The following is a 27396-nucleotide window of genomic DNA, read 5'->3' as shown; positions in this document are numbered from 1 at the left end:
CCTTTAGGGGGAAAATTAAAAACGAGAGGGAGATCGGATGTATATAAGTGAATCTTCGAGGACAAGAGCAAGTGGAAGGAGTAAGCAACTTACTCTTATTGAATACAGGAGAGGTCGGGAGTATGTGATAGAGTGATAAGAAAGTAAAACTCTTAGATGATATGGGATTAAAAAATGAAAGTTGATGGAGATTAGAGTGATGGGTGTAATGTGGCATATCACTCTGGCATGAGAAAAAAAGATCATGAAGATGGCAAGTATTTTTTGGGGATGCAGTCTGAGTGATGGTGTGTAGTGTAGTTTTGATAGCACGAGACGGTTATAGTGATGGGTGATTTAAATGCAAAGGTGAGTATTATGGCTAGTGGAGGGAATAAGTGGTGTACCAGGGGGGTTTACTGTTGATAGCTTGTCGATTTATGTGCTGAAAAAGACTGGTGGATTAGGAATACCTGGTTTAAAAAAGAGAGATATTAAATAAAGTACATTCTATGAGTCCAGGGGGAAAATGAAAACTGAAGAGTTCCCCGTGCACTTTCGTGTTAATAATCAATCATCAGGGGAGACCACATGAGAGAAATAGACCAGTCAGTTGAAATAACATCGAAGAGACGAAGTTAGGACGCAATTGGTAAACATGTGATTGTCCGAAAACATGTTTTGGGACACTTACTATGGCCAGTGAGTGTTATTGGATTACGTGTTAATTGATAAGGCGTGCTGAAAGAGAGACTTTTGGATGTTGATATGCCTGAGAGGTGCAATGGAGAAAAAGAACAGGATGTCTGATCATTTTTCTTGTGGAGGCAAAGGTGAAGATATGTAGATGTAAGAGTGTATTTCAGGAAAAGAAAGATGGAGAATGTTGGGGTGAAGGGCTCTTCATAAAAGAATCAAGTGGTGAGAGTAAGTGAGCTTGGACGAAGACTTTATGTTGAGGAGTACCAAGGACAAGACTCTGAGTACAGAATGGAAAAAATGGTGTGAGAACAAAGGATGGTAAGGGGCAAGTGGGGAGGGATGGGATGTATTTAGGGAATCAGTGATGGATTGCGCAAAAGATGCTTGTGGCATGAGAAGCGTGGGAGGTGGGTTGATTAGAAAGGGTAGTGAGTGCTGGGATGAAGAAGTAAGATTATTAGTGAAAGAGAAGAGAGAGGCATTTGGACGATTTTTGCAGGGAAAAAATGCAATTAAGTGGGAGATGTATAAAAGAAAGAGACAGGAGGTCAAGAGAAAGGTGCAAGAGGTGAAAAAGAGGGCAAATGAGAGTTGGGGTGAGAGAGTATCATTAAATTTTAGGGAGAATAAAAAGATGTTCTGAAAGGAGGTAAATAAAGTGCGTAAGACAAGGGTGCAAATGGGAACTTCAGTGAAGGGCGCAAATGGGGAGGTGATAACAAGTAGTGGTGATGTGAGAAGGAGATGGAGTGAGTATTTTGAAGGTTTGTTGAATGTGTTTGATGATAGAGTGGCAGATATAGGGTGTTTTGGTCGAGGTGGTGTGCAAAGTGAGAGGGTTAGGGAAAATGACTTGGTAAACAGAGAAGAGGTAGTAAAAGCTTTGCAGAAGATGAAAGCTGGCAAGGCAGCAGTGGAATCTATTAAAAAAGGGGGTGACTGTATTGTTGACTTGTTGGTAAGGTTATTTAATGTATGTATGACTCATGGTGAGGTGCCTGAAGATTGGCGGAATGCGTGCATAGTGCCATTGTGCAAAGGCAAAGGGGATAAGAGTGAGTTCTCAAATTACAGAGGTATAAGTTTGTTAAGTATTCCTGGTAAATTATATGGGAGGGTATTGATTGAGAGGGTGAAGGCATGTACAGAGCATCAGATTGGGGAAGAGCAGTGTGGTTTCAGAAGTGGTAGAGGATGTGTGGATCAGGTGTTTGCTTTGAAGAATGTATGTGAGAAATACTTAGAAAAGCAAATGGATTTGTATGTAGCATTTATGGATCTGGAGAAGGCATATGATAGAGTTGATAGAGATGCTCTGTGGAAGGTATTAAGAATATATGGTGTGGGAGGCAAGTTGTTAGAAGCAGTGAAAAGTTTTTATCGAGGATGTAAAGCATGTGTACGTGTAGGAAGAGAGGAAAGTGATTGGTTCTCAGTGAATGTAGGTTTGCGGCAGGGGTGTGTGATGTCTCCATGGTTGTTTAATTTGTTTATGAATGGGGTTGTTAGGGAGGTGAATGCAAGAGTTTTGGAAAGAGGGGCAAGTATGAAGTCTGTTGAGGATGAGAGAGCTTGGGAAGTGAGTCAGTTGTTGTTCGCTGATGATACAGCGCTGGTGGCTGATTCATGTGAGAAACTGCAGAAGCTGGTGACTGAGTTTGGTAAAGTGTGTGAAAGAAGAAAGTTGAGAGTAAATGTGAATAAGAGCAAGGTTATTAGGTACAGTAGGGTTGAGGGTCAAGTCAATTGGGAGGTAAGTTTGAATGGAGAAAAACTGGAGGAAGTAAAGTGTTTTAGATATCTGGGAGTGGATCTGGTAGCGGATGGAACCATGGAAGCGGAAGTGGATCATAGGGTGGGGGAGGGGGCGAAAATTCTGGGAGCCTTGAAGAATGTGTGGAAGTCGAGAACATTATCTCGGAAAACAAAAATGGGTATGTTTGAAGGAATAGTGGTTCCAACAATGTTGTATGGTTGCGAGGCGTGGGCTATGGATAGAGTTGTGCGCAGGAGGATGGATGTGCTGGAAATGAGATGTTTGAGGACAATGTGTGGTGTGAGGTGGTTTGATCGAGTAAGTAACGTAAGGGTAAGAGAGATGTGTGGAAATAAAAAGAGCGTGGTTGAGAGAGCAGAAGAGGGTGTTTTGAAATGGTTTGGGCACATGGAGAGAATGATTGAGGAAAGATTGACCAAGAGGATATATGTGTCGGAGGTGGAGGGAACGAGGAGAAGTGGGAGACCAAATTGGAGGTGGAAAGATGGAGTGAAAAAGATTTTGTGTGATTGGGGCCTGAACATGCAGGAGGGTGAAAGGAGGGCAAGGAATAGAGTGAATTGGATCGATGTGGTATACCGGGGTTGATGTGCTGTCAGTGGATTGAATCAGGGCATGTGAAGCGTCTGGGGTAAAGCATGGAAAGCTGTGTAGGTATGTATATTTGCGTGTGTGGATGTATGTATATACATGTGTATGGGGGTGGGTTGGGCCATTTCTTTCATCTGTTTCCTTGCGCTACCTCGCAAACGCGGGAGACAGCGACAAAGCAAAAAAAAAAAAATATTTATATTGGTTCTCAGTGAATGTAGGTTTGCGGTAGGGGTGTGTGATGTCTCCATGGTTGTTTAATTTGTTTATGGATGGGGTTGTTAGGGAGGTAAATGCAAGAGTTTTGGAAAGAGGGGCAAGTATGAAGTCTGTTGGGGATGAGAGAGCTTGGGAAGTGAGTCAGTTGTTGTTCGCTGATGATACAGCGCTGGTGGCTGATTCATGTGAGAAACTGCAGAAGCTGGTGACTGAGTTTGGTAAAGTGTGTGGAAGAAGAAAGTTAAGAGTAAATGTGAATAAGAGCAAGGTTATTAGGTACAGTAGGGTTGAGGGTCAAGTCAATTGGGAGGTAAGTTTGAATGGAGAAAAACTGGAGGAAGTAAAGTGTTTTAGATATCTGGGAGTGGATCTGGCAGCGGATGGAACCATGGAAGCGGAAGTGGATCATAGGTTGGGGGAGGGGGCGAAAATCCTGGGAGCCTCGAAGAATGTGTGGAAGTCGAGAACATTATCTCGGAAAGCAAAAATGGGTATGCTTGAAGGAATAGTGGTTCCAACAATGTTGTATGGTTGCGAGGCGTGGGCTATGGATAGAGTTGTGCGCAGGAGGGTGGATGTGCTGGAAATGAGATGTTTGAGGACAATGTGTGGTGTGAGGTGGTTTGATCGAGTAAGTAACGTAATGGTAAGAGAGATGTGTGGAAATAAAAAAGAGCCTGGTTGAGAGAGCAGAAGAGGGTGTTTTGAAATGGTTTGGGCACATGGAGAGAATGATTGAGGAAAGATTGACCAAGAGGATATATGTGTCGGAGGTGGAGGGAACGAGGAGAAGTGGGAGACCAAATTGGAGGTGGAAAGATGGAGTGAAAAAGATTTTGTGTGATTGGGGCCTGAACATGCAGGAGGGTGATAGGAGGGCAAGGAATAGAGTGAATTGGATCGATGTGGCATACCGGGGTTGACGTGCTGTCAGTGGATTGAATCAGGGCATGTGAAGCGTCTGGGGTAAACCATGGAAAGCTGTGTAGGTATGTATATTTGCTTGTGTGGACATATGTATATACATGTGTATGGGGGTGGGTTGGGCCATTTCTTTCGTCTGTTTCCTTGCGCTACCTCGCAAACGTGGGAGACAGCGACAAAGCAAAAAAAAAAAAACCAAAATGTACATATATATATATATATTGGTTCTCAGTGAATGTAGGTTTGCGGCAGGGGTGTGTGATGTCTCCATGGTTGTTTAATTTGTTTATGGATGGGGTTGTAAGGGAGGTAAATGCAAGAGTCTGGAAAGAGGGGCAAGTATGAAGTCTGTTGGGGATGAGAGAGCTTGGGAAGTGAGTCAGTTGTTGTTCGCTGATGATACAGCGCTGGTGGCTGATTCATGTGAGAAACTGCAGAAGCTGGTGACTGAGTTTGGTAAAGTGTGTGGCAGAAGAAAGTTGAGAGTAAATGTGAATAAGAGCAAGGTTATTAGGTACAGTAGGGGTGAGGGTCAAGTCAATTGGGAGGTGAGTTTGAATGGAGAAAAACTGGAGGAAGTGAAGTGTTTTAGATATCTGGGAGTGGATCTGTCAGCGGATGGAACCATGGAAGCGGAAGTGGATCATAGGGTGGGGGAGGGGGCGAAAATCTTGGGAGCCTTGAAGAATGTGTGGAAGTCGAGAACATTATCTCGGAAAGCAAAAATGGGTATGTTTGAGGAATAGTGGTTCCAACAATGTTGTATGGTTGCGAGGCGTGGGCTATGGATAGAGATGTGCGCAGGAGGGTGGATGTGCTGGAAATGAGATGTTTGAGGACAATGTGTGGTGTGAGGTGGTTTGATCGAGTAAGTAACGTAATGGTAAGAGAGATGTGTGGAAATAAAAAGAGCGTGGTTGAGAGAGCAGAAGAGGGTGTTTTGAAATGGTTTGGGCACATGGAGAGAATGAGTGAGGAGAGATTGACCAAGAGGATATATGTGTCGGAGGTGGAGGGAACGAGGAGAAGAGGGAGACCAAATTGGAGGTGGAAAGATGGAGTGAAAAAGATTTTGTGTGATCGGGGCCTGAACATGCAGGAGGGTGATAGGAGGGCAAGGAATAGAGTGAATTGGAGTCGATGTGGCATACAGGGGTTGACGTGCTGTCAGTGGATTGAATCAAGGCATGTGAAGCGTCTGGGGTAAACCATGGAAAGCTGTGTAGGTATGTATATTTGCGTGTGTGGACATGTGTATGTACATGTGTATGGGGGGGGGGGTGGGGCCATTTCTTTCGTCTGTTTCCTTGCGCTACCTCGCAAACGCGGGAGACAGCGACAAAGTAAAAAAAAAAAAAACAAAAATATATATATATATATATATATATATATATATATATATATATATATATATATATATATATATATATAATATATATATATATATATATATATATATATATATATATATATATATATATATTTTTTTTTTTTTTTTTTTTTATACTTTGTCGCTGTCTCCCGCGTTTGCGAGGTAGCGCAAGGAAACAGACGAAAGAAATGGCCCAACCCCCCCCCCCCCATACACATGTACATACACACGTCCACACACGCAAATATACATACCTACACAGCTTTCCATGGTTTACCCCAGACGCTTCACATGCCTTGCTTCAATCCACTGACAGCACGTCAACCCCTGTATACCACATGACTCCAATTCACTCTATTTCTTGCCCTCCTTTCACCCTCCTGCATGTTCAGGCCCCGATCACACAAAATCTTTTTCACTCCATCTTTCCACCTCCAATTTGGTCTCCCTCTTCTCCTCGTTCCCTCCACCTCCGACACATATATCCTCTTGGTCAATCTCTCCTCACTCATTCTCTCCATGTGCCCAAACCATTTCAAAACACCCTCTTCTGCTCTCTCAACCACGCTCTTTTTATTTCCACACATCTCTCTTACCCTTACGTTACTTACTCGATCAAACCACCTCACACCACACATTGTCCTCAAACATCTCATTTCCAGCACATCCATCCTCCTGCGCACATCTCTATCCATAGCCCACGCCTCGCAACCATACAACATTGTTGGAACCACTATTCCCTCAAACATACCCATTTTTGCTTTCCGAGATAATGTTCTCGACTTCCACACATTTTTCAAGGCTCCCAAAATTTTCGCCCCCTCCCCCACCCTATGATCCACTTCCGCTTCCATGGTTCCATCCGCTGACAGATCCACTCCCAGATATCTAAAACACTTCACTTCCTCCAGTTTTTCTCCATTCAAACTCACCTCCCAATTGACTTGACCCTCACCCCTACTGTACCTAATAACCTTGCTCTTATTCACATTTACTCTCAACTTTCTTCTTCAACACACTTTACCAAACTCAGTCACCAGCTTCTGCAGTTTCTCACATGAATCAGCCACCAGCGCTGTATCATCAGCGAACAACAACTGACTCACTTCCCAAGCTCTCTCATCCCCAACAGACTTCATACTTGCCCCTCTTTCCAGGACTCTTGCATTTACCTCCCTTACAACCCCATCCATAAACAAATTAAACAACCATGGAGACATCACACACCCCTGCCGCAAACCTACATTCACTGAGAACCAATCACTTTCCTCTCTTCCTACACGTACACATGCCTTACATCCTCGATAAAAACTTTTCACTGCTTCTAACAACTTGCCTCCCACACCATATATTCTTAATACCTTCCACAGAGCATCTCTATCAACTCTATCATATGCCTTCTCCAGATCCATAAATGCTACATACAAATCCATTTGCTTTTCTAAGTATTTCTCACATACATTCTTCAAAGCAAACACCTGATCCACACATCCTCTACCACTTCTGAAACCGCACTGCTCTTCCCCAATCTGATGCTCTGTACATGCCTTCACCCTCTCAGTCAATACCCTCCCATATATATATATATATTTTTTTTTTTTTTTCCCCATACTATTTACCATTTCTCGCATTAGCGAGGTAGCGCTAAGAACAGAGGACAGAGCCTTTGAGGGAATATCCTCACTTGGCCCCTTCTCTGTTCCCCTTTTGGAAAATTAAAAAATATGTATATATATATTTTTTTTTTCATACTATTTACCATTTCTTGCATTAGCGAGGTAGCGCTAAGAACAGAGGACAGAGCCTTTGAACGAATATCCTCAATTGGCCCCCTTCTCTGTTTCCCTTTTGGAAAATTAAAAAAAACGAGAGGGAAGGATTATATATAGTGAGAGGACAAGAGCAAGGGAAGGAGTAGCACTACTCTTGAAACAGGAGAGGTGGGAGTATGTGATAGAGTGTAAGAAAGTAAACTCTAGATTGATATGGGTAAAACTGAAAGTGGATGGAGAGAGATGGGTGATTATTGGTGCATATGCACCTGGGCATGAGAAGAAAGATCATGAGAGGCAAGTATTTTGGGAGCAGCTGAGTGAGCGTGTTAGTAGTTTTGATGCACGAGACCAGGTTATAGTGATGGGTGATTTAAATGCAAAGGTGAGTATTATGGCAGTTGAGGGAATAATTGGTGTACCTGGGGTGTTTACTGTTGTAGCTTGTAGATTTATGTGCTGAAAAAGGACTGGTGATTAGGAATACCTGGTTTAAAAAGAGAGATATACATAAGTACATTCCTATGAGTCCATGGGGAAAATGAAACATGAAGAGTTCCCAAGTGCACTTTCGTGTAATAATCACATCATCAGGGGAGACACATGAGAGAAATATAACAGTCAGTTGATTAACATCGAAGAGACGAAGTTAGGACGCCATTTGGTAAACATGTGATTGTCCGAAACATGTTTTGGACAATTACATTGCCAGAGAGTGTTATTGGATTACGTGTTAATTGATAGGCGTGCGAAAGAGAGACTTTTGGATGTTGATATGCTGAGAGGTGCAACTGGAGGGATGTCTGATCATTATCTTGTGGAGGCAAAGGTGAAGATATGTAGAGGTTTTCAGAAAAGAAGAGAGAATGTTGGGGTGAAGGGAGTGGTGAGAGTAAGTGAGCTTGGGAAGAAGACTTATGTGAGGAAGTACCAAGAAAGACTGAGTACAGAATGGAAAAAGGTGAGAACAAAGGAGGTAAGGGGAGTGGGGGAGGAATGGGATGTATTTAGGGAAGTAATGATGGCTTGCGCAAAAGATGCTTGTGGCATAAGAAACGTAGGAGATGGGCAGATTAGAAAGGGTAGTGAGTGGTGGGATGAAGAAGTAAGATTGTTAGTGAAGGAGAAGAGAGAGGCATTTGGACGATTTTTACAGGGAAATAATGCAAATGACTGGGAGATGTATAAAAGAAAGAGGCAGGAGGTCAAGAGAAAGGTGCAAGAAGTGAAAAAGAGGGCAAATGAGAGTTGGGGTGAGAGAGTATCATTAAATTATAGGGAGAATAAAAAGATGTTTTGGAAGGAGGTAAATAAAGTGCGTAAGACAAGGGAACAAATGGGAACATCAGTGCAGGAGACTAATGGGGAGGTGATAACACGTAGTGGTTATGTGAAAAGGAGATGGAGTGAGTATTTTGAAGGTTTGTTGAATGTGTTTGATGATAGAGTGGCAGATATAGGGTGTTTTGGTCGAGGTGGTGTGCAAAGTGAGAGGGTTAGGGAGAATGATTTGGTAAACAGAGAAAAGGTAGTAAAAGCTTTGCGGAAGATGAAAGCCGGCAAGGCAGCAGGTTTGGATGGTATTGCAGTGGAATGTATTAAAAAGGGGGGTGACTGTATTGTTGACTGGTTGGTAAGGTTATTTGATGTATGTATGACTCATGGTGAGGCGCCTGAGGATTGGTGGAATGCTTGCATGGTGCCATTGTACGAAGGCAAAGGGGATAAAAGTGAGTGCTCAAATTACAGAGGTATAAGTTTGTTGAATATTCCTGGTAAATTATATGGGAGGGTATTGATTGAGAGGGTGAAGGCATGTACAGAGCATCAGATTGGGGAAGAGCAGTGTGGTTTCAGAAGTGGTAGAGGATGTGTGGATCAGGTGTTTGCTTTGAAGAATGTATGTGAAAAATATTTAGAAAAGCAAATGGATTTGTATGTAGCATTTATGGATCTGGAGAAGGCATATGATAAGAGTTGATAGAGATGCTCTGTGGAGGGTATTAAGAATATATGGTGTGGGAGGCAAGTTGTTAGAAGCAGCGAAAAGTTTATATCTAGGATGTAAGGCATGTGTACGAGTAGGAAGAGAGGAAAGTGATTGGTTCTCAGTGAATGTTGCTTTGCAGCAGGGTTGCTTGATGTCTCCATGGTTGTTTAATTTGTTTATGAATGGGGTTGTTAGGGAGGTGAATGCAAGAGTTTTGGAAAGAAGGGCAAGTATGCAGTGTGTTGTGTATGAGAAAGCTTGGGAAGGGAGTCAATTGTTGTTTGCTGATGATACAGTGCTGGTGGCTGATTTGGGTGAGAAACTGCAGAAGCTGGTGACTGAGTTTGGTAAAGTGTGTGAAAGAAGAAAGCTGAGAGTAGATGTGAATAGGAGCAAGGTTATTAGGTACAGTAGGGTTGAGGGACAAGTCAGTTGGGAGATAAGTTTGAATGGAGAAAAACTGGAGGAAGTGAAGTGTTTTAGATATCTGGGAGTGGATTTGGCAGCGGATGGAACCATGGAAGTGAAAGTGAATCATAGGATGGGGGAGGGGGCAAAAGTCCTGGGAGCCTTGAAGAATGTGTGGAAGTCGAGAACATTATCTTGGAAAGCAAAAATGGGTATGTTTGAAGGAATAGTGGTTCCAACAATGTTATATGGTTGCGAGGCATGGGCTATGGATAGAGTTGTGCGGAGGAGGGTGGATGTGCTGGAAATAAGATGTTTGAGGACAATATGTGGTGTGAGATGGTTTGATCGAGTAAGTAATAATAGGGTAAGAAAGATGCGTGGTAATAAAAAGAATGTGGTTGAGAGAGCAGAAGAGGGTGTTTTGAAATGGGTTGGTCACATAGAGAGAATGAGTGAGGAAAGATTGACCAAGAGGATATATGTGTCAGATGTGGAGGGAACGAGGAGAAGTGGGAGACCAAATTGGAGGTGGAAAGATGGAGTGAAAAAGATTTTGAGTGATTGGGGCCTGAACATACAGGAGGGTGAAAGGTTTTCAAGGAATAGAGTGAATTGGAAAGAATTGGTATACCAGGGTCGACGTGCTGTCAATGGATTGAACCAGGGCATGTGAAGCGTCTGGGGTAAACCATGGAAAGTTTTGTGGGGCCTGGATGTGGAAAGGCAGCTGTGGTTTTGGTGCATTACACATGACAGCTAGAGACTAAGCATGAACGAATGTGGCCTTTTGTCTTTTCCTAGCGCTACCTTGCCCAGGGGGGCAATGCTGTTTCATCTGTGGCAGAGTGGTTACGGGAATTGATATAGGCAGCAAGTATAGATATGTATATGTGTATATATGTATATTTCTGTGTATGTATATGTTAAAATGTGTCGGTATGTATATGTGCGTGTGGGCTTGTATGCATATACATGTGTATGTGGGTGTGTTAGGCCATTCTTTTGTCTGTTTCTTTGCACTACCTCGCTAATGCAGGAGACAGTGACAAAGTATTATAAAAAAAAAGATAATGGTATATATATATTGCATGAGGTCACAGTGGTGCATGTTATATAATGTATGCATAAAAAAACAAGGTAAATGAAACATGATAAGTTCCTAAGAGCTCTTTCATGTACTGATCACATTATCAGGGGAGATACAAGAATAAAATAGAAGACATAGAACAGGCAGTTGATATACAAGGAAAAGGCGTAGCTAAGATGCCATTGCTAAACAAGTGTTACGGGGATGGTCATAAGATTTTTATTATGTGGATATGAGAGGGAACTGTTTACTAATTTTGCCTTCAACAAAGCTATCCATTTGTACAGACCTTCTCTAATATTAATGTTACAATTCTTTGTGTAATTGATAATAGAAGATTAAATGATATTTCTTGTGGTAAAGGAGTTACAGTTAGTAACTGAATTAGCATGACTCCAGTCAACTCACTGGTCATAGTTTTTAACATGATTAAACAGAGCATTTGATTTTTGTCCTTTTCTTATAATGTATTTATGTTGCTTATGTGTAACATAAAGATCCTTACCAGTCTGCCCAATATAAAACATTAATAGTACAGTTTTTACAAGGGATTCTGCAAACACAGCCTGCAGAATTTTCCAGTGAGTTTTTGATTAAGATATTCTTTATAGTATTGCTATTGCTGAAGGCTACAATTACATTGAAGGATTTAAACAACCTGGGAAATAATGTAAAATTATCACTAAAAGGGAGAATTAAAAGATTCTTGGTATCAAGGGGAGGTTTGAGTTTAATGCTATAAATTATTTCTTTGCCAGCTTAAAGGATTTATCAATGAAAGATCTAGGATACTTTAACTTAGATACAATAGAATATACCTCAAACTCATCTTCATTAAATTCCAGACTGCATATACTTAATGCCCTAAGGGACATCGACTGGAATGATGATAGTTAACTCTGTCATGAGCTAAGTAATGATGAATATAAGAATAAACATTGGTAGGTTTTTTGTATATATTAAACTTAAACATGTTTGTACCCCTATTGATCCTGCAGTCTAAAAATGGCAACATACTATTATTTTCCAATTCCACAGTAAAGTTGATGGAAGGTACAAAATTGCTTTAGAGGGTAAGATATCCCATAGTGATTTTGTTTCAAAGCATTCCATGCAAAAAATGCTTAATACTGATGAAAGAGGGTTACCCATTGCCAAATTAAATTTCTGAGAATAGTATTCTGGATCAAATTGAAATACACAGTCTTTTGTACACAATTTTATCAATTCAGTAACACAGAATGTGAAACAGGTAAATTAAGATTATCCAGAATATCAACCAAATATTCTAAGAGGTCATCAACTGGAACTTTTGTTTTACCATTTATGATTTTGCCATTGAGGTCCTGTCTGCTAAGGTTAAACAATGGCTCCAGTGCTAACTTAAGTGCCTTTCACCATTTCACCATGAACATTCAGTTGATTCATCGAATGACACAGATATGTACTAACACATGCGCTCTCATAGACAGAATGACTTACTGCCCTCAGTCAAAAATGTTTTCTCTGGCATCCATATCTGAGATACCTTTAGCTTTAGTGGATTCACTTACTGCATTTGCTTATCTCTTCTACAGTCTGCATTTTTCTTCATTTACCTTCAACTGTACTGCCATATGTCATTTTTAAATGAGAGTATTTAGTATGTATTATAAACAGAGCTCACTGTGTTAATTGATACCTCTCTGATTTTTTGTGATAGAGATTATGTGAGTGTTATTTACCCAGGAGAATGGAGATGCAAGTGCCAGGACACTTAAGCGAGAGAATCCACACAAATACCTGCTGTACAAACCCACCTTCTCTCAGCTGATGGTATTCTTGGCATCAGGCTTCAAAGAACTACCAGCCAACGGGGCTATGCTGCTGTACATCTCTGCTGATGGGGCATTCACCAACTCTAAGCATCCTCAGGACTGTTAGTTAATTTGTTTATTTTTTGTATTCAAATTTTAGGAAACTGAGAAGTTAAATTTAATGTCCATAGCTGAGAATGCTAAAGTAACATAACTGTTGTCAGTGATGCAGTTTGAATTTAACTTTTAACTCACAGTTACTGTGTGGGCCATGTGTGTGTGTTGTTGTCATAGTGGGGGCTTGTGTTTGTTGAGAGCAGATATCTTTGACACTTATCCTAAAAACAAAACAAAAAGGTAAAATTGGATTAAGAAAAGGGAAGAATGTTAAAGAATTCCCAGTTAATGTTCTACTGCTTCACCACATGGTAATGCATGTTTGTCCTTGAGAGACACGAGACCTACTCGCCATGCCATAGCTTCCATGTGTCCAGTGACTCGTTGATAGTGAATTTTTATAATGGACTCTCTCTCTCTCTCTGTCTCTCTCTCTCTCTCTCTCTCTCTCTCTCTCTCTCTCTCTCTTGTCTCTCTCTCTCTCTCTCTCTCTCTCTCTCTCTCTCTCTCTCTCTCTCTCTCTCTCTCTCTCTGTCTCTCTCTCTCTCTCTCTCTCTCTCTCTCTCTCTCTCTCTCTCTCTCTCTCTCTCTCTCTCTATTATTATTATTATTATTATTTTTTTGTTATCCTTGATTGCCATCTCTCACATTTGTGAGGTAGCTCCGGGAAACAGATGAAGAAAGAACCATCCACTCACATACACATAAATAAACATATACACACATACATATATAATATATATATTGACTGAACCAGGGCATGTGAAATATCTGGGGTAAACCATTGAAAGGTCTGTGGGGCCTGGATGTGGATAGGGAGCTATGGTTTTGGTGCATTACACATGACAGCTAGAGACTGAGTGTGAATGAATATGGCCTGTTTTATCTGTTTTCCTGGTGCTACCTCAGTGATGCAAGGGGTGGCGATGCTGTTTCCTGTGGGGCCGGGTAACACTGGAAATGGATGAAGGCAAGCATGTATTAGTATGTACATGTGCATATATTATATGTCTGTATATATATATATATATAACGCGGGAGACAGCGACAAAGTATAAAAAAAAAAAAAATATATATATATATATATATATATATATATATATATATTTTTTTTTTTTTTTTATACTTTGTCGCTGTCTCCCGCGTTTGCGAGGTAGCGCAAGGAAACAGACGAAAGAAATGGCCCAACCCCCCCCCATACACATGTATATACATACGTCCACACACGCAAATATACATACCTACACAGCTTTCCATGGTTTACCCCAGACGCTTCACATGCCTTGATTCAATCCACTGACAGCACGTCAACCCCGGTATACCACATCGCTCCAATTCACTCTATTCCTTGCCCTCCTTTCACCCTCCTGCATGTTCAGGCCCCGATCACACAAAATCTTTTTCACTCCATCTTTCCACCTCCAATTTGGTCTCCCTCTTCTCCTCGTTCCCTCCACCTCCGACACATATATCCTCTTGGTCAATCTTTCCTCACTCATCCTCTCCATGTGCCCAAACCACTTCAAAACACCCTCTTCTGCTCTCTCAACCACGCTCTTTTTATTTCCACACATCTCTCTTACCCTTACGTTACTCACTTGATCAAACCACCTCACACCACACATTGTCCTCAAACATCTCATTTCCAGCACATCCATCCTCCTGCGCACAACTCTATCCATAGCCCACGCCTCGCAACCATACAACATTGTTGGAACCACTATTACTTCAAACACACCCATTTTTGCTTTCCGAGATAATGTTCTCGACTTCCACACATTCTTCAAGGCCCCCAGAATTTTCGCCCCCTCCCCCACCCTATGATCCACTTCCGCTTCCATGGTTCCATCCGCTGCCAGATCCACTCCCAGATATCTAAAACACTTCACTTCCTCCAGTTTTTCTCCATTCAAACTCACCTCCCAATTGACTTGACCCTCAACCCTACTGTACCTAATAACCTTGCTCTTATTCACATTTACTCTTAACTTTCTTCTTTCACACACTTTACCAAACTCAGTCACCAGCTTCTGCAGTTTCTCACATGAATCAGCCACCAGCGCTGTATCATCAGCGAACAACAACTGACTCACTTCCCAAGCTCTCTCATCCCCAACAGACTTCATACTTGCCCCTCTTTCCAAAACTCTTGCATTTACCTCCCTAACAACCCCATCCATAAACAAATTAAACAACCATGGAGACATCACACACCCCTGCCGCAAACCTACATTCACTGAGAACCAATCACTTTCCTCTCTTCCTACACGTACACATGCCTTACATCCTCGATAAAAACTTTTCACTGCTTCTAACAACTTTCCTCCCACACCATATATTCTTAATACCTTCCACAGAGCATCTCTATCAACTCTATCATATGCCTTCTCCAGATCCATAAATGCTACATACAAATCCATTTATATATATATATATATATATATATCCCTGGGGATAGGGGAGAAAGAATACTTCCCACGTATTCCCTGCGTGTCGTAGAAGGCGACTAAAAGGGAAGGGAGTGGGGGGCTGGAAATCCTCCCCTCTTGTTTTTTTTTTTCCCCAAAGAAGGAACAGAGAAGGGGGCCAGATGAGGATATTCCCTCAAAGGCCCAGTCCTCTGTTCTTAACGCTACCTCGCTAATGCGGGAAATGGCGAATAGTATGAAAGAAAAAGAAAATATATATATATATATATATATATATATATATATATATATATATATATATATATATTTTATTTTTTTTTTTTTTATTTTTTTTTTTTTTTTTTTAAATTTTCCAAAAGAAGGAACAGAGAAGAGGGCCAGGTTAGGATATTCCCTCAAAGGCCCAGTCCTCTGTTCTTAACGCTACCTTGCTATTGCAGGAAATAGCGAACAGTATGAAAAAAAAAAAAATATATATATGTATATATATATATATATATATATATATATATATATATATATATATATATTTATATAAGGAATAGAGTGAATTGGAACGATGTGGTATACCGGGGTTGACGTGCTGTCAGTGGATTGAATCAGGGCATGTGAAGCGTCTGGGGTAAACCATGGAAAGCTGTGTAGGTATGTATATTTGCGTGTGTGGACGTATGTATATACATGTGTATGGGGGTGGGTTGGGCCATTTCTTTCGTCTGTTTCCTTGCGCTACCTCGCAAACGCGGGAGACAGTGACAAAAAAAAAAAAAAAAAAAAAAAAAAAAAAAAAAAAAAATATATATATATATATATATATATATATATATATATATATATATATATATATATATCCTCCCCTCTCATTTTTTGATTTTCCAAAGGAAGGAACAGAGAAGGGGGCCAAGTGGGGATTTCCCTCAAAGGCTCAGTCTTCTGTTCCTAAAGCTACCTCGCTAATGCGGGAAATGGCAAATAGTATGAAAAAAAAGAAAAAATATATATATATATATATATATATATATATATATATATATATATATATATGTTATCCCTGGGGACAGGGGAGAAAGAATACTTCCCACATATTCCCTGTGTGTCGTAGAAGGCGACTAAAAGGGAAGGGGGCAGGGGGCTGGAAGTCCTCCCCTCTCGTTTTTTTCCTTTTTTTTTTTTCCAAAAGAAGGAACAGAGAAGGGGGCCAGGTGAGGATATTCCCTCTAAGGCCCAGTCCTCTGTTCTTAACGCTACCTCGCTAACGCGGGAAATGGCGAATAGTATGAAAAAAAAAATATATTTTTTTTTTAGGGATAATACTTCCCACGCATTCCTCACATGTTGTAGAAGGCGACTAGAGGGGATGGGAGCGGGGGGCCAGAAATCCTTCCCTCCTTGTATTTTAACTTTCTAAAATGGGGGGGTAAGAGAGATGTGTGGTAATAAAAAGAATGTGGTTGAGAGAGCAGAAGAGGGTGTTTTGAAATGGTTTGGTCACATGGAGAGAATGAGTGAGGAAAGATTGACCAAGAGGATATATGTGTCAGAGGTGGAGGGAACGGGAAGTGGGAGACCAAATTGGAGGTGGAAAGATGGAGTGAAAAAGATTTTGAGTGATCGAGGCCTGAACATGCAGGAGGGTGAAAGGTGTGCAAGGAATAGAGTGAATTGGAACGAATTGGTATACCGGGGTCGATGTGCTGTCAGTGGATTGAACCACGGCATGTGAATCGTCTGGGGTAAACCATGAAAAGTTTTGTAGGGCCTGGATGTGGTAAGGGAGCTTTGGTTTCGGTGCATTATACATGACAGCTAGAGACTGAGTGTGAAGCAATGTGGCCTTTGTTGTCTTTTCTTAGTGCTACCTCGCACACATGCGGGGGGCCAGGGTTGTCATTTCATGTGTGGCGAGGGTGGCGACGGGAATGAATAAAGGCAGCAAGAATGATATACACGAGTATACATGTGTGAAAAGGAGGGATGGACATTGTGCATTATTGGGTTATATAGTAATTGTTAGGTGTGTAAAAGGGAGCCTTTTGGATGTACATGTGCTGAGAGGGGCAGCTAGTGGGATATCTGATCACTATCTTCTGGAGGGTAGGATGAAGATTTTCAAAGAAAAGGAAATGTTATTGGGGAGAAGAGAGTGTGAGGTTAAATGAGCTTGGAAAAGAGACTTGTGTGAAGAAATACCATGAGAGATTAAGAGTAGAATGACAAAAGTTGAGAGTAAATGAAGCAAGAGGAATGGGAAGGAATGGGAGGTATTTAGGGAAGTAATGTTGGCATGTGCAAGTGATGCATGTGATCTGGAAAAGGTTGGAGATGGGTGGATTAGAAAGGGTTGTGAGTGGTGGGATGAAGAAGTAAAGTTACTAGTGAAAGAGAAAAGAGAGGCATTTGGGTAGTACTTACAGGGAAGGAGTGCAGATGATTAGGGGATGCATAAAAGAAAGTGGCAGGAGGTCAAGAGGAAGGTGCAGGGGTTGCAAAAGGGGCAAATGAGAGTTGGGGTTAGTGAGTATCAGTAAACTTTAGAGGGAACAAGATGTTTTGGAAGGAGGTAGATAATGTGTGAAAGACAAGAGAACAAACAAGAACATTAGTGAAAGGAGCAAAAGGGGAAGTGATAACAGGTAGTGATGAAGTGAGGAAGACATTGGGTGAGCATATTGAAGGAATGTTAAATGTGTTTGATGATAGGGTGGCAATTGTAGGGTGTTTAGATTGAGGTGGTATGCAAAGTGAGAGAGATATGGAGAGTAGTTTGGTAAAGAGAAAAGAGATGATGAAAGCTTTTTGCAAGATGAAATATGGCAAGGCAGCTGAAGTGGATAGCATTGCAGTAGAATTTATTATGAAAGGGATGACTGTGTAGTTGATTGGTTGATAAGAACTTTTAGAATATGTATGGATTATGGTGAAGTGCCTGAGGATTGGCGGACTGCATGCATAGTGCCATTGTATAAAGGCAAGGAGAATAAAGGTGAGTGCTTAAATTACAGGGGCTTAAGTTTGTTGAGTATGCATGATTAGTTGTATTGGAGGATATTGGTTGAGAGGGTGAATGCACATACAGAGCATCAAATTGGGTAGGAGCAGTGTGGTTTCAGAATTGGTAGAGGATGTGTGGATGTGTTTGCTTTAAGTAATGTGTATGAGAAATACTTAGCGAAACAGTTGGATTTGTATATGGCATTTATTGATTTTGATAAATCATATGATAGTGTTGAAAGAGATGCCTTGTGGAAAGTCTTAGGAATATATGGTGTTGAAGGAAAGCTGCTTGAAGCAGTGAGAAATTTTTATCAAGATTGTAAGGCATGTGTGTGAGAAGAACGAGAAGAAAGTGGATAGTTCCAGGTGAAAGTTGGTCTGTTGCAAGGGTATATGTTGTCACCATGGATGGGTTGGTGAGGAAAGTAAATGAGAGAGCCCTAAAGAGAGGGGTGAGCATGCAGTCTATGAGGGATGAGAAGTCCTAGAAAGTGAGTCAGTTGTTGTTTGCTAATGATACAGCACTTGTGGCAGATTCGAGTGAGAAACTGTAGAAGTTGGTGAATGAATTTGATAGACTGTGTGAAAGGAGGAAGTTGAGAATAGTTATGAATAAAAGCAAGGTGTTTAGGGTTAGTAGGGTTGAGGGACAGGATAGTTGGGATGAGTTTGAATGGATAAAAATTGGAGAAAGTGAAGTGTTTAAGATACCTTTGAGTGGACATGGCAGCGAATGGAACCATGGAAGCAGAAGTGAATCATAGGATGGGAGAGGGGTTGAAGGTTCTGGGAGCTCTTTCCATTCAAACTTACATTCCAACTAACCTGTCTCAGTCCACTGCAAAATTACAGTTACTCTCAGCTTTCTTGTCTTACCCAATTCCCTAAACTCAGAGACCAGTTCCTACAGTTTCTCTTTCTCATCTGCCACTAGAGCCATGTCATCAGCAAGAAATAACTGACCTCAAGGCCCCCAACCCTCAACAGACTGCTAACCCTCCCCCTGGCACGAACACCCCTCACATTTACCACCCTCACCTTCCCATCCATGAGCAGATCAGATATCCATGGTGACATTGCACACCCTTGCTGCTGATCCACATATATTTGGAACCATTCACCATCCTTTCTTCTTACATGCACACATGCCTCACTCTTTTGATAGAAACTTCTCACTGCTTTTAGTACTTTTCTTCCCTTCACCATATATTCATAACACCTACTGCAAAGCATTTCTGTTGACCCTATCAAATGCTTTCTCCAGATCCAGTAATGCCTCATACAAATGCATCTGTTTCTTTTAGTATTTTTGGTGCAGATTTTTTGAAGCAAATGCCTGATCCATACATCCTTGACCACTCCTGAAGCCACATTTTTCCTCCCAAGTGTGATGCTTTATGTATGCCACCACCCTCCTCAGTCATACAGTTTATCAGGTACACTAAGCAAACATATAGATAAAACCTCTGTAATGTGAAGATTGTTTAGTAACCTTGCCTTTATAGAGACAATGTACAGGCATTCCACCAATCCTTGGACACCTCACCTTGAGTTATACATACATTGAAACTCCTAGCTACATAGCCTGCAACATTGCTGCCGCCTTTCTTAATATATTCAACTGCAGTCCCACCACTCCAGTTGCTTTACCGCAGTCATTTTACGTAAGGCATTCACTACCTCTTCCTTTTTCACCAAACCACCTGCCTTGACTCTCTCACTTCATGTACTCCATGCCTTGAACACCCCATATTTGTTAACCCTATCATCTGCATTCAGCAGTCCATCAAAATACTCATTCCATCTTCTTTTCACCTCTTTGCTTGTTACTGCTGCCTCATCTTTTTCCTTCTCTGATGACAATGCTTCCTTGTATTACAAGACTCTGCCTGAACATGGTTACACTGCAAACAAGTAGTCAGCTTCAGCAAGGTTATAGAATCATCAGTGGATGGAAAGGAGTACAGTCTCATTAAGGAACTTCTTGCTCCGAAAGAGTCCTTCATTTCTTGCTTTTTTATGGAGTGCAGCCTTGAAACTGCAAGAACCTCATAAAAGGGGTCTTACTTCGTGTAATGATACTGCACTGATACAATTCTTCCACACCATCCTAAACTACACCTCGCCTGCTCGGTCATCCACTGTTTCAAATGCATATATTGAATTTACAAATGAGATTGCTCAGAACAGTCACTGGAGCTTTGCAACAGTAGACTTTTAACACTTCTGCAACAAAACCAGAATTCTTCCAATACAGTCCCTGCCCCCATGCTTTGCTTTCAGTTTGTTATAACAGCACTAGACCTCTTCCACCCAAACCTCTACATAACCAACAACCAACCCCGTGCAGAAAGAAGCTCACCCCTGCCTCACTTATCACCTTATACTCACAAAATGCTGGGCCCTTTCCCAACAAACACAACATAATGACAGTAACTGAACAGCTGCCCCTCAATCCAGTTTTTAAATTCCACTTGACTAGACATACATCCTGAGGAAACTATACTCCCCAGATATGTACAAGTTACTCTTTCACAGCAGTATTCAGGACACCATCCATCTCAGCAGCATTACAGACATTGATTCACTATATCACATGACCCATTGTTACTAACATGCAACATCTACACTGAAAACATTGAACATACACCCTTCACTTGTCCCACACTCACCCCTCAAAAACAGCAAACAAAATCACTACACTTCTTGACCTGTGGTTCTGCCATAGATTGGTTTCCTGGGGCAGAAAGGGAAGGTAAGGTACAGATATAGTTATATGTGTTCCAAGGCTCCTAGGTTTTAGGCTAGACAGAGACAGGCTCTCAGTATGATAATGAGAGTTTTTGAAGACAACTGATTAAGTTTCTGCTTATCAGAAATGTTTTATCTGCTCAATATGAATGTTTCATTTTTTAAAGATATCCTATCAGTGTTTCATTTTGTTATGACATCTGTCTCATTGTTCTTCCCTGTGGTCATCTTGAGTTTCTTCATTTAGTGGAGAATAAGTATGGATAATGGAACATTTTAGGATCAGGAACTTCATGCTTCATTTGTAGAATCACCAAATGCCTCTAAAATCATATTTTCATCCTTTGTCAGCTTGTCTTTGTAGTCTTTCTGACCATCAGTGAAAAAATATAGATATAAAAGTAATTTTTCATTATATACAGTATTATCCTTTATCATTGTGACATTGTTGCTCATTGTGAAAGAACATATAGATATTCACCAATTTTGCTGCATTTTATTGGTGTGATAACTATAAATGTTAGTAAATAATTGCCTGTGACATAATTTGAGTAGAAACCCTGCTTCACTTTGCATATCTTCCCAACCCAAATACCTCATATCTGCCACCTAATCATCAAATGCGTTCAATATTCTTTTAGAGTACTCACTCCATCTCCTCTTGACCCCATCTCTTCCTGTTTACCACTGTCCTTTTTGCCCCCAATCATTGATGCTCCCATTTCTTCTCTCTTTTTTTCTCACACAATCCTTTTCATAAAAATTGCCAAAGTATTCTCCCAGTTCTTTTCATAAATCACCCCTTTTACTACCAAGTGCATATCCACTAACAGTCACCCACCTCTCATAGTCTGCTTTCATTTCAACCCACATCAGTTCTGAATTCACTCCTTTATACTCTTTGATGCAGTCTTACAGTATCATCATCAGCAATACTACCTTCTCTTTTGTCCATGCTCTCTCACTAATGGCATGCTTCATCATTTGAATATTCCATCCCCTTAAACCTTAGTTTCACTCAAAGCCAGAACAACTGGATGTCTTTGTCAAACACAGCACCTATATCTCTTTATTTATAGCCATGGAAAATGGTGCTCCAATTCTTCTAAGTGGTTTCCTACAATATGCAAATGATATATGGTTAAAATTCTTACTCAACTGTCCCTGGGGATTTATTTCATGCGCATTTGCTTCCACTTTAGTGAGGTGGTGCCAGGAAGAAATGAACAATGGCATCACTTTCACATGTCCACTCTCAGACTGTCATGTATAATGAATTGAAATCAAAGACCCTAGAGTGGATGATGGGGCAGGTGTAATGTAGTTTAGGATGGAGTTGATGAAAAGTGTTTAGTGGATGCTAAGGAATTCATTTTCTGTACACATCTGGTATGACTTGGTGTTCTGAGAGCATGTAATTTGTTTTCTGCTTTTGTTTTGGTGATTGCGGTTTGGGAAGTGAATTTCATGTGTGTTTTATGTATTGCCCAGAACATTAAGTATTTTGATAAGTGGAAACGATTGACCCTTCAGGAAGACAGGATTGTTTAAGTTGGATTCATGTCTGTTGGGTTAAGAGAGTGATGATGGACTTATGTATGTAGTGATGCATTGATTTTGTTCTGGATGACCCAGTGATCTAGTTGTGTGATATAATGTTGCATGTTTTTTGTTGCTTTGATAGTTGCACGGTGCTGTAATGGGACTGAGGTCATCCACATATGAAAGAACTTTCACAGTGTGTTCAAAAGGAGATGAATGAAAGGCATGTTGGAAGAAATCAAAGAGAATTAGAGAACAGGCTTCTCCATGGGATACTCCATTGTAGAGCTCAAGGGTTTTGTGAGTGGGCAGAAATGAAAGTGGATTACAAGAGGTGGGTGATTATCAGTGCTTATGTGCCTGGAAATGATAGGACTAAGGAAGAAAGGTGAGTATTTTAGGGAAGCTGAGTTTGTGTGTTATCAGTTTTGTTACAAAGGTTAAAGTATTACAGATGGATGATTTGAGTGCGAGAGTGGGTGACGTAGTAGTCAGGGGTATGATTGAGGGGCATAAGGTAATGTGGAGTCATTTGCTGGAAAAGGACTACAGATTGGAAATACCAGGTATAGAAAGAGAGACATGCATAAGTATCCATGGGTTAGTAGTAAAAATGTTAAGGGAGCATGTACATGAGAAACTCTTTGATGTGAATGTGCTGAGAGGACCAGCTGTTGGGATGTCTGATCATTACTTGTTGGAGGTGACTGAAGATTTATGAAGGCTTTAGGAAAAGAGACAATTATATGGGTGAGAAAAGGGTGTTGAAAGTGAGTGAGTTTGGAAAAGAGACTTGTGAGAAAAGATACCAGAAGATATTGAGTGTAAAATGGCAAAAGCATAGAGTATATGAAGCTAGGGGAGTGGGTAGTTAATGGGAGGTATTTAGAGAAACAGTAATGACATATGTAAGAGAAGTTTGTGGCATGAGAAAGGTTAGAAAGGGCAGTGATTGTTGAGATGAGAAGGTTAAGTTGCTAGTGAAGGAAAAGAGAGAAGTGTACAGGTATTGTTTGCAGGGAAGGTAAATAAATAAGCCCTCCCTTTTTCATAACTCTCTTGCCTTTCATTATATTAGTACACTGTTGGAAGTGTCGTGTGTTTTTTATGAGAATGAATGGATTGGATGTGCTCAGTCTATTTAGATTTGAGTTTAAGATGTTAGTTTTGTATGTGGAGAGATGTCGGAGAGCAATAGTTCAAGCAAGGTGATCCTGTCCTGGGGGGCAAATAATCGGACTACCCACTAGTAGTTACTGTGATTTGGTTTATTATTTCCAAAGAGAGAAGAATCCTCCTATATCCCTTGATCATGAGAGTAGATTCCTCTCATATCCTTTGCTCATTGGTCTCATCTGCAGGAAGAAATAGATTTTCAGTCATTCAAGATTTATTATTTTAACTAGACATGCTGAACAGTTGCCATGGCCTGTTACATATTCGTGATAGTCTAACAGGTTTGAATACTCCCATATATTTTGACACAAAACTTATTATGAATGTAGGTTGAAGTAGTATCTTTACAGTTTTGCACAGAATACAAATTTATATTCTTCAGAATTTTAGATGAATTAGGAAATTAAATAGAACTTGCTTCTTGTTGTATTTGATATCCCTCTTATCCTTCTTCTACCAAAGTCTTCATCCTGTATCCCTCTCTATACTGGGTTTTTATTTCATATTCCCTCCTTCTCTCCCTAATCTTAAAGTACTTACTATACAGTGAAGTTTATGATGTCACCACAGGTATATAAGATACATAAGTTTTGTCTGTTTTTGGATGTTATTTTTTAAACATCTTGATATCTGCTTTACTTCCACAACACTTGCTTTACTAACTTTGGGTGATGCTTCAGCTGGCTATGATTATGGGGGAGTCGTAACAAACAGCAAAAGAGATGCTGAGCATACCAACAAACGTGCAATGCAACTCAAGGACATGCACTGCTTCTACCCTGGGGACCTCTATGCTTTCACTCGTAAACCTCTCTTCATTGTGGTGGACTCGGATAACTCTCCAGTGTTTGCAAATATGCCTCATTACTTTGGCCAGCCTCTAGTTGTACTTATGTCAGCACAAGATACCCCGCCACAATTCCATGGTGAGTAAGTTTCCAAATAAATGTATGTAGTTTGATGCCCCTTTTGATTATGTTTTTAGTATTTAGAAATATTGTAATGGAAAAGAATTTTTTATATGTTATGTTATAGCTGGTGACTGAGTTTGGTAAAGTGTGTGAAAGAAGAAAGTTAAGAGTAAATGTGAATAAGAGCAAGGTTATTAGGTACAGTAGGGTTGAGGGTCAAGTCAATTGGGAGGTAAGTTTGAATGGAGAAAAACTGGAGGAAGTAAAGTGTTTTAGATATCTGGGAGTAGATCTGGCAGCGGATGGAACCATGGAAGCGGAAGTGGATCATAGGGTGGGGGAGGGGGCAAAAATCCTGGGAGCCTTGAAGAATGTGTGGAAGTCGAGAACATTATCTCGGAAAGCAAAAATGGGTATGTTTGAAGGAATAGTGGTTCCAACAATGTTGTATAGTTGCAAGGCGTGGGCTATGGATAGAGTTGTGCGCAGGAGGATGGATGTGCTGGAAATGAGATGTTTGAGGACAATGTGTGGTGTGAGGTGGTTTGATCGAGTAAGTAACGTAAGGGTAAGAGAGATGTGTGGAAATAAAACGAGCGTGGTTGAGAGAGCAGAAGAGGGTGTTTTGAAATGGTTTGGGCACATGGAGAGAATGAGTGAGGAAAGATTGACCAAGAGGATATATGTGTCGGAGGTGGAGGGAACGAGGAGAAGTGGGAGACCAAATTGGAGGTGGAAAGATGGAGTGAAAAAGATTTTGTGTGATCGGGGCCTGAACATGCAGGAGGGTGAAAGGAGGGCAAGGAATAGAGTGAATTGGATCGATGTGGTATACCGGGGTTGATGTGCTGTCAGTGGATTGAATCAGGGCATGTGAAGCGTCTAGGGTAAATCTTGGAAAGCTGTGTAGGTATGTATGTTTGCGTGTGTGGACGTGTATGTATATACATGTGTATGGGGGTGGGTTGGGCCATTTCTTTCGTCTGTTTCCTTGCGCTACCTCGCAAATGCGGGAGACAGCGACAAAGCAAAAAAAAAAAAAATGTGCAAGTACAGTAGCTGGTTAGTTGTTTTCCACTTTCCGTCTGTTCTCATATATGTCCTCTCATTTCATAGACACATATTCTTTAATTATGCAAATTGTATTGAAGCAGGGTCCCAGAAGTTAGAGAAATGTCAGGAGAATAAATGGTAATCAGAGATAAGGTATTTCATATTTTGGTTAATAGCTGATACTATGTCTGTGTACACCCATGTATAATGTTATAACAACAGTTTCTGTATCTTTTGATATACGCTATAGTTCCTTTATATGCAACTCATTTAGGACCTGGCCAGAGTTGGTTAGGCAAGACTTGGTTAGCTGGACCTTATTCATAGAAAAGTAGGTTTGAAAATAGAAATCTTTTTCTCTTTCAGGTGTTATTCCAATCACTCTATTCCTTGCATGCCTTTTGCCCTTCTGCATGTTCAGGCCCTGATCACTCTTAATCTTTTTCACTCCATCCTTCCACCTCCAATTTGGCCTCCTGCTTTTCCTTGTTCTCTCCACCTCTGACACATATATGCTCTTTGTCAACCTTTCCTCACTTATTCATTCCATATGTCCAAACCATTTCAACATGCCAGAGTTGAATAGGCAAGACTTGGTTAGCTGGACCTTATTCATAGAAAAGTAGTTTTGAAAATAGAAATCTTTTTCTCTTTAAGGTGTTATTCCAGTTCACTCTATTCCTTGCATGCCTTTTGCCCTTCTGCATGTTCACGCCCTGATCACTCTTAATCTTTTTCACTCCATCCTTCCACCTCCAATTTGGGCTCTTGCTTCTCCTTGTTCTCTCCACCTCTGACACATACATGCTCTTTGTCAGCCATTTCTCACTTATTCATTCCATATGTCCAAACCATTTCAACATGCCCTCTTTTGCTCTCAGCCTCACTCTTTTTATTACCTTTTCATTACTTACTCGATTAAACCACCTCACACCACATATTGTCTTCAAACATTTCATTTCCAACACATCCACCCTCTGTACAAACCTATCTATAGTCCATGCCTTGAAACCATATGATATTGTTGGAACTACTTTTCCTTCAGACATACCCATTTTTGCTCTTGGAGGTAACGTTCCCTCTTTCCACACATTCTTCATCTCTCCCAGACCCTTCACCCCCTCCCCCACCCGATGACTCACTTCCACTTCCATGGTTCCATTCGCTGCCAAATCCACTCTCAGATATCTAAAACACTTTACTTCCTCCAATTTTTCTTGGTTCAAACTTACATCCCAACTAACCTGTCCTTCAGTCACCAGCTTCTGCAGTTTCTCACACGAATCAGCCACCAGTGCTGTGTCATTGGCAAACAACAATTGACTCTTTTCCCAGGCCCTCTCATCCCCAACAGACTGCATACTTGCCCCTCTCTCCAAGACTCTTGCATTTACTTCCCCAATCACCCCATCCATAAACAAATTAAACAACCATGGGGATATTGTACACCCCTGCCACAGACTGACCTTCACTGGGAACCACTCATTATCCTCTCTTCCTACTCATACATATGCCTTTTACCTTTGATAAAATCTTCTAACTGCTTCTAGCAGCTTACCTCCCACACCATATATTCTTAACACCTTCTACAAAGCACTTCTGTCAAGCCTATCATATGCCTTCTCCAAATCCATACATGCTACATACAAATTCATCAGTTTTTCTAAGCATTTCTCATGTATATTCTCTACCACTTCTAAAACCACACTGTTCCTCCCCAATCTGATGCTCTATGCATGCCTTCACCCTCTCAATCAATACCTCCCCATATGATTTTCCAGAAATACTCAACAAATTTATGCC

The 27396-nt window shown here is 40.8% G+C and overlaps 1 protein-coding gene across 3 annotated transcripts in view; it reads left to right on the top strand.

Annotated features, from left to right (window-relative positions):
• Positions 1-27396, top strand: part of LOC139749621 (protein SCAI) — a 108875-nt gene that overhangs the window by 56832 nt on the left and 24647 nt on the right. For 2 of the 3 annotated variants that reach the window (XM_071663754.1, XM_071663756.1), the window contains exons 8-9: positions 12553-12742; positions 24310-24555. In XM_071663754.1, the coding sequence (XP_071519855.1) occupies positions 12553-12742; positions 24310-24555 (436 nt within the window). The remainder of the gene's footprint in view (positions 1-12552; positions 12743-24309; positions 24556-27396) is intronic. The other variant, XM_071663755.1, reaches the window with a different exon arrangement.

This window comes from Panulirus ornatus, chromosome 7 (assembly GCF_036320965.1).
Source record: "Panulirus ornatus isolate Po-2019 chromosome 7, ASM3632096v1, whole genome shotgun sequence".
Lineage (NCBI taxonomy): Eukaryota > Metazoa > Arthropoda > Malacostraca > Decapoda > Palinuridae > Panulirus > Panulirus ornatus.
Note: the sequence above shows the minus strand (reverse complement) of the source record. Positions and strands in the feature narration are given on the sequence as shown.